Source organism: Eleutherodactylus coqui, chromosome 1 (genome assembly GCF_035609145.1).
Source record: "Eleutherodactylus coqui strain aEleCoq1 chromosome 1, aEleCoq1.hap1, whole genome shotgun sequence".
NCBI lineage: Eukaryota > Metazoa > Chordata > Amphibia > Anura > Eleutherodactylidae > Eleutherodactylus > Eleutherodactylus coqui.
This window is the reverse complement of record NC_089837.1, coordinates 382,036,441-382,050,217: the sequence shown is the minus strand read 5'-3', so window position 1 is coordinate 382,050,217 and position 13,777 is coordinate 382,036,441. Positions and strand designations below refer to the sequence as shown.

The following is a 13,777-nucleotide window of genomic DNA, read 5'->3' as shown; positions in this document are numbered from 1 at the left end:
GGAAGGCTCAGGGGAACAATGACTCGGAAGGCTCAGGGGAGCAATGACTCGGAAGGCTCAGGGGAGCAATGACTCGGAAGGCTCAGGGGAGCAATGACTCGGAAGGCTCAGGGGAACAGTGACTCGGAAGGCTCAGGGGAGCAGTGGCCTGGAAGGCTTAAGGGAGCAGTGACTCAGAAAGCTCAGGGGAGCAGTGACTGGGGAGGTTCAGGGTAGCAGTGACTGGAAAAGCTTATGTGAACAATGAGTAGAAGGTTCAGGGAAGCAGTGTGACTCAGGAAGCTCAAGGGAGAGGTGACTCAAGAAGCTCTAGGAAAAGATGACTCAGGAAGCTCAAGGGAGCAAAAACTCGGGAAGCTCAGGGGAGCAGAGGTTTGGAAGGATCAGGAGAGCAGTGACTGTGGTGGCTCAGGGGAATGGTGACTGGAAAGCTCAGGGGAACAGTAACTGGAAGGCTCTGGTTGTCAATGACTCGAATCTCAGGGGACCAGTGACTGGGGAAGCTCAGGGGAGTAGAGACTGAAAAGCTCAGGGAACAGATGACTGGAGAGGCTCAGAGGAGAGGTGACTCTGGAAGCTCAAGGGAGAGGTGACTCAGGAGGCTTAGGGGAGCAATGACTCGTAAGGTTCAGGGGAGCATGACTCGAGAGGCTCAGGGGAGCAATGACTAGGAGGCTCAGGGGAGCAATGACTCGGGAGGCTCAGGGGAGCAATGACTCTGAAGGCTCAGGGGAGCAATGACTCGGAAGGCTCAGGGGAACAGTGACTCGGAAGGCTCAGGGGAGCAGTGACCTGGAAGGCTTAGAGGAGCAGTGACTCAGAAAGCTCAGGGGAGCAGTGACTGGGGAGGTTCAGGGTAGCAGTGACTGGAAAAGCTTATGTGAACAATGAGTAGAAGGTTCAGGGAAGCAGTGTGACTCGGGAAGCTCAAGGGAGAGGTGACTCAAGAAGCTCTAGGAAAAGATGACTCAGGAAGCTCAAGGGAGCAAAAACTCGGGAAGCTCAGGGGAGCAGAGGTTTGGAAGGATCAGGAGAGCAGTGACTGTGGTGGCTCTGGGGAATGGTGACTGGAAAGCTCAGGGGAACAGTAACTGGAAGGCTCTGGTTGTCAATGACTCGAATCTCAGGGGAGCAGTGACTGGGGAAGCTCAGGGGAGTAGAGACTGGAAGGCTCAGGGAACAGATGACTGGAGAGGCTCAGAGGAGAGGTGACTCTGGAAACTCAAGGGAGAGGTGACTCAGGAGGCTCAGGGGAGCAATGACTCGTAAGGCTCAGGGGAGCAATGACTTGGAGGCTCAGGGGAGAGGTGACTCAGGAAGCTCAAGGGAGAGGTGACTTGGTAGGATCAGGAGAGCGGTGACTATGGAGGCTCAGCAGAATGGTGACTGGAAAACTCAGGGGAGCAGTAACTGGAAGGCTCAGGTTATCAATGACTGAAATCTTAGGGGAGTAGTGACTGGGGAGGCTCAGGGAAGTAGTGCCTGGGGAGGCTCAGGGGAGTAGTGACTGGGGAGGCTCAGGGGAGTAGTGACTGGGGAGGCTCAGGGGAGTAGTGACTGGAGAGGCTCAGGCGAGTAGCGACTGGAGAGGCTCAGGCGAGTAGCGACTGGAGAGGCTCAGGGAACAAGTGACTGGGAGGCTCAGGGGACAAGTGACTGGGAGGCTCAGGGGACAAGTGACTGGGAGGCTCCAGGGACAAGTGACTGGGAGGCTCCAGGGACAAGTGACTGGGAGGCTCCGGGGACAAGTGACTGGGAGGCTCAGGGGACAAGTGAACTGGAAGGCTCAGGGGACAAGTGACTGCAGAGGCTCAGATAACAAGAGACTGGAGAGGCTGAGGTGAGAAGTGATTGGCTCAAGGGACAAGTGACTGGCTGGCTCAGGGGACAAGTGACTAAAGAGGCTCAGGGGAGCAGTTACTGAGAGGCTCAGGGGACAAGTGACTGGAGAGGCTCAGGGGACAAGTGACTGGAGAGGCTCAGGAGACAAGTGACTGGGAGGCTCAGGGGACAAGTGACTGGGAGGCTCAGGGGACAAGTGACTGGGAGGCTCAAGGGAAAAGTGACTGGGAGGCTCAGGGGACAAGTGACTGGGAGGCTCAGGGGACAAGTGACTGGGAGGCTCAGGGGACAAGTGACTGGAGAGGCTCAGATAACAAGAGACTGGAGAGGCTCAGGTGAGAAGTGATTGGCTCAAGGGACAAGTGACTGGGAGGCTCGAGGACAAGTGACTGGGAGGCTCAGGGGACAAGTGACTAGAGAGGCTCAGGGGAGCAGTTACTGAGAGGCTCAGGGGACAAGTGACTTGAGAGACTCAGGGGACAGGTGACTGGAGAGGCTCAGGGGACAGGTGACTGGAGAGGCTCTAGGAATAAGTGACTGGGAGGCTTAGGGGACAAGTGACTGGGAGGCTCAGGGGACAAGTGACTGGGAGGCTCAGGGGACAAGTGACTGGAGAGGCTCAGATAACAAGAGACTGGAGAGGCTCAGGTGAGAAGTGATTGGCTCAAGAGACAAGCGACTGGGAGGCTCGAGGACAAGTGAGTGGGAGGCTCAGGGGACAAGTGACTAGAGAGGCTCAGGGGAGCAGTTACTGAGAGGCTCAGGGCATAAGTGACTGGAGAGGCTGAGGAGACAAGAGATTGGAGATGCTCAGGTGAGAAGTGACTAAGGTGGCTCAGGGGACATGTGACTAGGGAGGCTCAGGGGACAAGTGACTAGGGAGGCTCAGGGGACAAGTGACTGGGGAGGCTCAAGGGACAAGTGACTGGAAAGCTTAGGTTATCAATTACTGGAATCTCAGCGAGTAGTGACTGGGGAGGCTCAGGGTAGTGGTGACTGGAAAGTTCAGGGGAGCAGTGACTGGAAGGAACGCTCAGGTTAGCAGTGACTGGGGAGGCTCAGGGGACAAGAAACTGGAGAGGCTCAGGAGACAAGAGACAGGAAAGGCTCAGGTGAGAAGTGACTAGGGAGGCTCAGAGGACATGTGACTAGGGAGGCTCAGGGGACAAGTGACTAGGGAGGCTCAGGGGACAAGTGACTGGGGAGGCTCAGGGGACAAGTGACTGGGGAGGCTCAGGGGACAAGTGACTGGAGAGGCTCAAGGGACAAGTGACTGGAAAGCTTAGGTTATCAATTAGTGGAATCTCAGCGAGTAGTGACTGAGGAGGCTCAGGGTAGTGGTGACTGGAAAGCTCAGGGGAGTAGTGACTGGAAGGAAGGCTCAGGTTAGCAATGACTGGGGAGGCTCAGGGGACAAGTGACTGAGGAGGCTCATGGTAGCAGTGAGTGGAAGGCTCAGGTTAGCAATGACTGGGGAGACTCAGGGGACAAGTGACTGAGGAGGCTCATGGTAGCAGTGAGTGGAAGGCTCAGGTTAGCAGTGACTGAGCCGCCAGGGCTGTCTGGGCACACAGATAACGCCACTGTTTGTATAGGGTCCGCTGTGTGGTGACTGTGTGCTAGCAGTGATACGATAACCTCCCCCCGTCCTCCCAGTCAGAGTCGTAGTGAAGCGGAAACTATGCGGACTGTACTGGTGACACTCACCGGGGGCGGGGCCATGGAGGAGGAGGCGGGGCTCCAAGTAAGACTCGAAAGTTAGGAGACGAAAGTTCAAAGCGGGAACCCAAAATATCAGAGAAAAAAGTTCCTGAAGAGACGGAGATGCGGCGCGCCCTCCCCTCCGCCCGTACAAGTGCCATGCGGGACGATGCGAGCCGGCAGGCCTGTGTGTAGAGCGGGACATGAGGGACAAGTAACGTGTACACCGCTCGCCGATTGTTCGTAGAGCTATGGAGGCGACGGCCGGAGGAGATGGGGACCCCAAGTGCCAGGTGGCAAGAGAGGAGCAGGGCAGCGCTAGGAGGAGGAGGAAGAAGAAGCGGAGGAAAAGTCATAAGGAGAACAAGGCGAGGACTGTCCGCTCCAATCTGCTCTATGAGGCGACCGGCAAGGCGGCGACCGAGAACCCCAACCGGCAGTATGCGGGCAACTCCATCAAGACCACCAAGTACACGGCGCTCTCCTTCCTGCCCAAGAACCTGTTCGAGCAGTTCCACCGGCTGGCCAATGTCTACTTCGTGTTCATCGCGCTGCTCAACTTCGTGCCCGCCGTGAATGCCTTCAAGCCTGAGCTGGCGCTGGCTCCGGTGCTGTTCATACTGGCCGTTACCGCCATCAAGGATCTGTGGGAGGATTATCGCCGGTACCGCTCCGACAAGGAGATTAACCATATGGACTGCCTGGTCTACTGTAGGTGAGTCTGGGAGAGGTGGGTGATACCTGGTCTACAGGAGGAAAGTGGAGGAGCGGTGGGTGATGCCAGGTGTATTGGATGAGCTGAGGGTGATGCCAGGTCTACAGGAGGAGAGTGGAGGAGCGGTGGGTGATGCCAGGTGTATTGGATGAGCTGAGGGTGATGCCAGGTCTACAGGAGGAGAGTGGAGGAGCTGAGGGTGATGCCAGGTCTACAGGAGGAAAGTGGAGGAGCAGTGGGTGATGCCAGGTGTATTGGACGAGCGGAGGGTGATGCCAGGTCTACAGGAGGAGAGTGGAGGAGCTGAGGGTGATGCCAGGTCTACAAGAGGAGAGTGGAGGAGCTGAGGGTGATGCCAGGTCTACAAGAGGAGAGTGGAGGAGCAGTTGGTGATGCCAGGTCTACAGGAGGAAAGTGGAGGAGCAGTGGGTGATGCCAGGTGTATTGGACGAGCGGAGGGTGATGCCAGGTCTACAGGAGGAGAGTGGAGGAGCTGAGGGTGATGCCAGGTCTACAAAAGGAGAGTGGAGGAGCAGTTGGTGATGCCAGGTCTATAGGAGGAAAGTGGAGGAGCGATGGGTGATGCCAGGTGTATTGGATGAGCGGTGGGTGATGCCAGATCTACAGGAGGAGAGTGGAGGAGCAGTCTGTGATTCCAGGTGTAGTGGAGGAGTGGTAAGTGATGCCAGGTTTACAGGAAGAAAGCTGAGGAGCGGTGGGTGATGCCAGGTGTATTGGATGAGCTGAGGGTGATGCCAGGTCTATAGGAGGATGCCAGGTGTATTGGATGAGCGGAGGGTGATGCCAGGTCTACAGGAGGAGAGTGGAGAAGTGGTGGGTGATGCCAGGTGTATTGGATGAGCGGTGGGTGATGCCAGATCTACAGGAGGAGAGTGGAGGAGCAGTCTGTGATTCCAGGTGTAGTGGAGGAGTGGTGAGTGATGCCAGGTCTACAGGAAGAAAGCTGAGGAGCGGTGGGTGATGCCAGGTGTATTGGATGAGCTGAGGGTGATGCCAGGTCTATAGGAGGAGATTGGAGGAGCAGTTGGTGATGCCAGGTCTACAGGAGGAGAGTGGAGGGTGATTCCAGGTCTACAGGAGGAGAGTGGAGGGTGATGCCAGGTCTACAGGAGGAGAGTGGAGGGTGATGCCAGGTCTACAGGAGGAGAGTGGAGGGTGATGCCAGGTCTACAGGAGGAGAGTGGAGGGTGATGCCAGGTCTACAGGAGGAGAGTGGAGGGTGGTGCCAGGTCTACAGGAGGAGAGTGGAGGGTGGTGCCAGGTCTACAGGAGGAGAGTGGAGGGTGGTGCCAGGTCTACAGGAGGAGAGTGGAGGGTGGTGCCAGGTCTACAGGAGGAGAGTGGAGGGTGGTGCCAGGTCTACAGGAGGAGAGTGGAGGGTGGTGCCAGGTCTACAGGAGGAGAGTGGAGGGTGGTGCCAGGTCTACAGGAGGAGAGTGGAGGGTGGTGCCAGGTCTACAGGCGGAGAGTGGAGGGTGGTGCCAGGTCTACAGGCGGAGAGTGGAGGGTGGTGCCAGGTCTACAGGCGGAGGGTGGTGCCAGGTCTACAGGAGGAGAGTGGAGGGTGGTGCCAGGTCTACAGGAGGAGAGTGGAGGGTGGTGCCAGGTCTACAGGAGGAGAGTGGAGGGTGGTGCCAGGTCTACAGGCGGAGAGTGGAGGGTGGTGCCAGGTCTACAGGCGGAGAGTGGAGGGTGGTGCCAGGTCTACAGGCGGAGAGTGGAGGGTGATGCCAGGTCTACAGGCGGAGAGTGGAGGGTGGTGCCAGGTCTACAGGCGGAGAGTGGAGGGTGGTGCCAGGTCTACAGGCGGAGAGTGGAGGGTGATGCCAGGTCTACAGGCGGAGAGTGGAGGGTGGTGCCAGGTCTACAGGAGGAGAGTGGAGGGTGGTGCCAGGTCTACAGGAGGAGAGTGGAGGGTGGTGCCAGGTCTACAGGCGGAGAGTGGAGGGTGGTGCCAGGTCTACAGGCGGAGAGTGGAGGGTGGTGCCAGGTCTACAGGCGGAGAGTGGAGGGTGGTGCCAGGTCTACAGGCGGAGAGTGGAGGGTGGTGCCAGGTCTACAGGCGGAGAGTGGAGGGTGGTGCCAGGTCTACAGGCGGAGAGTGGAGGGTGGTGCCAGGTCTACAGGCGGAGAGTGGAGGGTGGTGCCAGGTCTACAGGCGGAGAGTGGAGGGTGGTGCCAGGTCTACAGGCGGAGAGTGGAGGGTGGTGCCAGGTCTACAGGCGGAGAGTGGAGGGTGGTGCCAGGTCTACAGGCGGAGAGTGGAGGGTGGTGCCAGGTCTACAGGCGGAGAGTGGGAGGGTGGTGCCAGGTCTACAGGCGGAGAGTGGGAGGGTGGTGCCAGGTCTACAGGCGGAGAGCGGGAGGGTGGTGCCAGGTCTACAGGCGGAGAGCGGGAGGGTGGTGCCAGGTCTACAGGCGGAGAGCGGGGGGCTGGTGCCAGGTCTACAGGCGGAGAGCGGGGGGCTGGTGCCAGGTCTACAGGCGGGGAGAGCGGGGGGCTGGTGCCAGGTCTACAGGCGGAGAGCGGGGGGCTGGTGCCAGGTCTACAGGCGGAGAGCGGGGGGCTGGTGCCAGGTCTACAGGCGGAGAGCGGGGGGCTGGTGCCAGGTCTACAGGCGGAGAGCGGGGGGCTGGTGCCAGGTCTACAGGCGGAGAGCGGGGGGCTGGTGCCAGGTCTACAGGCGGAGAGCGGGGGGCTGGTGCCAGGTCTACAGGCGGAGAGCGGGGGGCTGGTGCCCGGTCTACAGGCGGAGAGCGGGGGGTGGTGCCCGGTCTACAGGCGGAGAGCGGGGGGTGGTGCCCGGTCTACAGGCGGAGAGCGGGGGGTGGTGCCCGGTCTACAGGCGGAGAGCGGGGAGTGGTGCCAGGTCTACAGGCGGAGAGCGGGGGGTGGTGCCAAGTTTACAGGCGGAGAGTGGAGAAGCAGTCGGTGATGCCAGGTCTGCAGGAGGAGAGTGGTTGGTTATGCCAGGTCTACAGGAGGAGAGTGGAGGAGCAGTGGGTGATGCCAAGTGTATTGGAGGAGCGGAGGGTGATGCCAGGCCTACAGGAGAAGAGTGGAGGAGCAGTCGGTGATGCCAGGTGTAGTGGTGGAGAGGTGGGTGTTGCCAGGTGTAGTGGATGAAGAGTCTACAGGAGAAGAGCGAAGGAGCAGTCGGTGATGCCAGGTGTAGTGGAGGAGAGGTGGGTGTTGCCAGGTGTAGTGGAGGAGGAGTCTACAGGAGGAGAGTGGATGAGCAGTTGGTGATGCCAGGTGTAGTGGAGGAGTGGTGGGTGATGCTAGGTGTAGTGGAGGAGTGGTGGGTGATGCTAGGTGTAGTTGAGGGGTGGTGGGTGATGCTAGGTGTAGTTGAGGGGTGGTGGGTAATGCCAGGTGTAGTGGAGGAGAATAGAGGAGCTGTGGGTGATGGCAAGGTCTGCTAGCGGAGTGTAGGAGACTTGCCCAGGTCTACTGGAGGAATGGTGGGTGATGCTTGGTCTACTGCTGGAGTGTGAAAGAGATGGGGTGATGGTCTTCTGCAGAACAGCTGGATGTTGGTGTGGTGAGGTCTCCTGCTATTTAGTATTGATTGCTGTAATGAAGTGTGATGTACTCATCCAGATGAGATGCCTTAACACATAACGTTGTCAACGTGATGACCAGAAAATATAATCAACAAGTAGCTTGTCCGGTGGTACTTATTTATTATTCTACAGGCTGGCACAGGTGTAAAATAATAAACAGAGCTATGCCGACCTGTTCTGTGCCCCTGGCGATTCAGTCTCCACATACTCCCAGGTAGCATTGTCATGTTCTGCCTAGGCCAATAACTGGCTTCAATGTTGGTACCTGAAGTATCCGGAGGCCGGAGGAGTATAGCCCCATTTATTAGTCGACACCTGTGCCAGCCCGTAGGGGGAAAAAAGTAAGTACCACCCATTTAAAGTCTTCCCTTAGTTACTAAGGCCCAATGTCCACTTGCACACATGGATTCCACTGCTGAATCCCGCATCAGAATCTGTGCATGCCCGCGGACATGGACAGGAAAATACATTTTCTTACCTGTCCAGATCCAGCACAGGTCTCCTCCGTGCCGGGTCTTCTTTCTTCAGCACGGCGTGTGCGTCTGGACAAGCCGGCGACGTGCCGGACGCATGCACAGTGCAATTTAAAAAAAAAATCTGCTGCTTTCCTGTGAATCTGTGGCACGTCCACAGTGAAAGCTGCGGCTGTGCCGTGGATCAGACGGCTTCCATTGGCTTCAATGAAAGCCGTCCTGCGGGACCCACAGAAAAGTGGAGCATGCTGCGATTATTTTCCACACGTGCAATCCGCATGCCGGGAAAAAAAAACCCACATCTGCATGCTTAAAATTGTTTTGCGGATGCTAATGCATCCCTATAGGCGGCTTGATTTGCGGATAAAATCAAATCCGCCCGTGAACATTGGGCCTAAGGCTAAAGGCATATAGCCGTATTTTTTTGCCGTGTGCTGTATACATGGACAGCGCTAAAAAAACCCTGAAACATCCAGTCCCTAGGAGAATTTGTCATTTTGTTGCAAAACTCGGCATGCAGCTACATCTCAGGGAGATATGCAAATGCTTAGATTTGTGGTGTCATTGGTTGAACTGTCTTGTCACCTGAGGCCCTAAAAGTGATTCTGCACTTGGGCTATAACAAGTCTCTCAGAGGCTACTACTGTGCAGTGACCTCTTTATCCCCTTGTGTAGAGCTTGTTGACCACTGGACGCCTCTACGATGCAATCAGAGATTTTGCCCAGTTAACAGACTGAGAGGGGCATTATTGGAATGTGAAAAGCGGAATGGTCGTATAAATTAATTGCTTGCCACGTGGTCCGTTCTGACCAGACTGTTGGGAGGTATTGGGACCAGTGCATGCGTATGGGCATGCATACAAGGCAGTTTAGGGTCAGGATGCCCTCAACAGACCACCGGTAGAGAGCATCGTCTGCTTGCCTGATAAGCACGAGCAGCTCCAGCTGTTTTGTTGTCTTCCGTCCAGGGCCAGGTGGCACCATTGGTATATGCCTTTGTGTCGGAACCATTTCCAGGCGCTTGTGTCAACCCGGCTAACCCATGTCTACCCATTCTTCCGGTGGAAACAAGATGCACCTGTACCCCTCAATCCCGGCTTTGCTGTGGAGTGGCACACTGCTCCCACTGCTAATGTGATGGTCTGGGGGGCTATCAGATATGACAGTCGGTCACCCCTAGTAGTGCTATGAGGGACAATGACAGCTCAGCGATATGTTCAGGACATCCTGCAGCCACATGTGTTCCTCTCATGGCGGCTTCCAAGAGGCATTTTTCCAGCAGGATGATGCTCAGCCGAACACAGCAAGTGTGTCACAGAAATGCCTCCACAATATTGCCACACTTCCATGGCCTGGACAGTCGCCAGTAGAACATGTATAGGACCACCATTTTTTTTACAGCCTATGAGTTTACCCTATCTAGATTCTCAGTTACACCAAATGTAGACATACATGCTGCAGGATACCATACAGAACCTATATGCCCCCCTGTATCACATCTTGTATCCAAGCTAGAGGCAGTACAACAGGGTACTAGAGCCTCCATGCCCGCCTGTATCACATCTTGTATCCAAGCTAGAGGTGGTACAACAGGGTACTAGAGCCGCCATGCCTGTCCGTATCACATCTTGTATCCAAGCTAGAGGTGGTACAACAGGGTACTAGAGCCTCGATGCCTGCCCGTATCACATCTTGTATCCAAGCTAGAGGTGGTACAACAGGGTACTAGAGTCTCCATGCCCGTCTGCATCACATCTTGCACCCAAGCTAGAGGCAGTACAACAGGGTACTAGAGTCTCCATGCCCGTCTGCATCACATCTTGCACCCAAGCTAGAGGCGGCCCAACAGGGTACTAGAGCCTCCATGCTCCCCGTATCACATCTTGTATCTAAGCTACAGGCGGTACAACAGGGTCCTAGAGCCTCCATGCTCCCTGTATCACATCTTGTATCTAAGCTACAGGTGGTACAACAGGGTACTAGAGCCTCCATGCCTGCCCGTATCACATCTTGTATCCAAGCTAGAGGTGGTACAACAGGGTACTAGAGTCTCCATGCCCGTCTGCATCACATCTTGTATCCAAGCTAGAAGGAGTACAACAGGGTACTGGAGCCTCCCTTCAATGGGTCTGTTTCCCACAATAAATGATCCTTTTGCTCTGATATTGTAATCACTTACTTATATCAACGTTACAATTACACAGAGAAAATTTAATTCGATTCCGACAACTTCTAGGTGCTTAATTTTTTTTTTTTTTTTTGACAATGAGTCAAAATGTCAGCAGAAGTCACAGAACTGGGTAATGATATCGATTACTGCAAGAAAGGTTGGCTTTCACAGAATTAGTCCAGGTGTAGTATAGCCAAATTTTCAGTAAGGTCCTATGAAGAACAGAACACTCTTTAGCTAAAAGTGTTCTCCCGTGACAACCTATTTTTTTTCTGATATTTTTGACCTGTTGGGCGAGTATGCACGTTTTTTTCATATTATGCTGTGCCCAGTTGGTGTTTTAATGATGAGACCCCTTGAAAGCTCTGCTCACATGCAGGCTGGGGGTTTCCACTGTTCGGTTATAGGGGCTAAAAATGACAGAAATGTCAGATCCAGCACTTGTCTGACATGAACAATCCTCAATGGTGTTTTTCTTGATTCTCATGGGGTCCGTCTTTGGTGGTTTCTGGCATATTCTGAACGCTCCCCGCTCAGCGAAGATCTGCCTGTCTAAACATTCTGCACGAGTGCGAACAAATAGCGGTCACGTCACCCTCGTTCAAACAAGAATGGCCCCCTGTAAAAGGGGCATAAGGCTCCTTCACACACTATCTGCTCAGCTGTTTTTGAAAGCTTGTCATGGCAGTTTTTTCTTTACATTCAAACACTTTCTGTAATTTTATTTTTCAGTAACCTTTTTAAATCTGCTTATTAGTCATTTTTGGGACCCCACCACCATCAAGCTTTTATCCTAGGGATAGGTGATAAAAGTTGATTCTGGTACAACCCCTTTAAACGAAAACCTCTGCTTGCAGCATCTCTGAGTGATTGGAGACAAAAAGAAAAGGCCAAGGCCACTCCCACACAGGGGTTAATAAACCCGCCATGTTGTTAGCGCACCGCGTCATTGCAGTGGTCGATGCCGTGCGTTAAAAGTCTCTGAAACGCACTATAATAGAACAGACAGCGTTTGAAAAGTGCATGAAACCCCTGTAAACAATGGCTGTGTGAGGGCGGCCAAAGGCTCCTTTTACAGGGGCGAGCGCGATATCTGACCGTGGATCTCAGCCGATATAGCACTTGGGAACATGTGATGTCTCAGTGGATGTGAGGTGTTTGTGGCACTAACCCCTCCCATCACTTCAGGGAGTAGCGATCCTCCGCCACGGCTGTGGTCAATGGGAGGCCTCGCATGCACCTCGCACATTGTGCAATGTTTTTTCCAGCCCCATTAAAAACAATGGGCAAGGTTTTTTGAGGAAGCGCCAAAGACAGGACATGCAGTGATTTAAAAAAAAATAATTTTATTTATTTTTTTTATTTTCACACCGCAATGCAGGAAAAGAAGCCTCATGTGTATGACTCCATTCAAAAGAGTGGGGTTCAAATTCGTACATCTTGCAATGCACAAATATCGCATGATTTTCTAAGCTGTGTGAAAGTGGCCCAAGACCGGATGCACACGCATGCGCAATGGCGTTTTTTGTTTTTTTTTACTGTACTTCATGCCTCCCAATGCTTTTGGCCATTAAAATGGCACATTAGTTGCATTCATTAATGAGTTGAAGATGTGTTTTTACTGCACATTTGCACAGGTAAAGTAAGAGCATGCTGCTGTTTTTTTTTTTTTTTTCCTGCGAATTGCGCATGTGAACGAGCCCATGGAAATCAGTGGATTCTGATTTCTGCGTATTTTGCACACAAATTTTTTTATGCGCAAATACGTGTGTGAATGCAGTTTTAAGCTAGGGCGATGCATGGCACACAGCGATGGTCAGTGGTGCCACTTTATGACGTGTGATCTCACGCCACACCGCAGCTACAAATCATTCAGCTCTGTTGGATTCAAGTCGCAAGTGACTTTTCCATCATTGATATTTTATATTGCGTGTAACTGCGACTTTCCTGTGATATGTAGTTTATTATTTTTTTAAAACCGCCAACTTGCCACCCTGAAACAGTTGCGCAGTGTTTATGTGACACGTGTCGCCCTAGCCTAAATTTGTGCACTAAGGGCACCACACACCTTGGACCATTTTTTAGAACGTTTCTCGGATAGGCTCCTGCGCTGTATACTATGGTGTAGCCCCCTCATACATCGGTTTGGCTTTGTCATGCCATGAACATGCTGCTGTGATATATTTGTACACTAGGTGATATGCCCTGCGTTGTAAGGCGATTTTATGAATAGCGGTCCTAGATTATACAAAGTGGGCCACAAATGACCCCAGCACCGCACTGTTATGGAAGCCGTCCAAAAGGAAAGCTGTGTTGCCTATAGCAACCAATCACAGCGCATCTTTCACTTTACCTCAGAAGTATAAGAAATGAAAGCTAAGCTGTGATTGGTTGCTGTTGGTACCAAAAATTACAGGGGAAGTCAGTGAGTTTTCGATGTTTAATTATGCCAGTATTCGTCTCCGGGTAGTGAAGAACGCTCGTGGATACGTTGTATCCACGACACAAACAAATATACGACACAAACAAACAGATTTAGCGCTTTCTGTATGTGTGATGGTTTGGGCTGGATGATATACATGGTATCACACTACACCACCATACTGCAGAGGATGACATATGGTGTCAGCTGTGCAGGGGTTAAACAGAAGCCCACCCTAGTCCGCCTCCATGTGAGGATGGAGACAAGAAGCTACTTAGTAAAGTCTGCCACGTTTTGAGCCTTGCTTCTGTGCTTTCCATTCATAGGAGAAGGGGAGGGAGGTGGGCAGTGCCGCCTCTCTCCTTCACCCCGCACGCCAGCCTTATTATCATGTCCTGCTCCTGCCGGGGAGGGTCAGTGTTTCCTGTTCCTACATGTGTGGCATGGCTCCCTACATCTGCTTTACATTGCTGCCCCGCTCCAGTCGGCACCCATTACGTTGTCCCAGCGAGCAGCGGAGATCGCCAGCTCTTACAAATTCCAATTCCATTTGTTTCATCCAAATGAAACTTGGCAGTTTTATAGAAACTTTCCAGCGCTAACAATGGCGGCGTTTAGTGCGGCCACACAATTATTTTCCAGCTGTGAGTTTGTCAAGTGTTAATTAGCTGCATATTACTAATGACTGCACAGGAATGTGTGTGACGCTTCCTTGTATTATCAGTCGGCCTCCTCTGTGACACGTGGTTCTGTATGGGAGGGTTCCATCCAAATACGTGTGATCCCACGCGATAGATTTGGCGCACACATTTCTGCAATTGAAAAATAATTTGTATATATCAGAATGGCGCTGTTTCTGCAGCATC

General features: G+C 53.5%; 1 protein-coding gene across 1 annotated transcript in view; it reads left to right on the top strand.

The window, feature by feature from the left end:
• Positions 1-3,569: 3,569 nt before the first annotated feature.
• The window catches only part of ATP10A (ATPase phospholipid transporting 10A (putative)), a 147,652-nt gene continuing 137,444 nt past the window's right edge, over positions 3,570-13,777 (top strand). Inside the window, exon 1 of the mRNA XM_066579259.1 lies at positions 3,570-4,258. Coding sequence (XP_066435356.1) covers positions 3,795-4,258 — 464 coding nt within the window. The 5' untranslated portion in view covers positions 3,570-3,794. The remainder of the gene's footprint in view (positions 4,259-13,777) is intronic.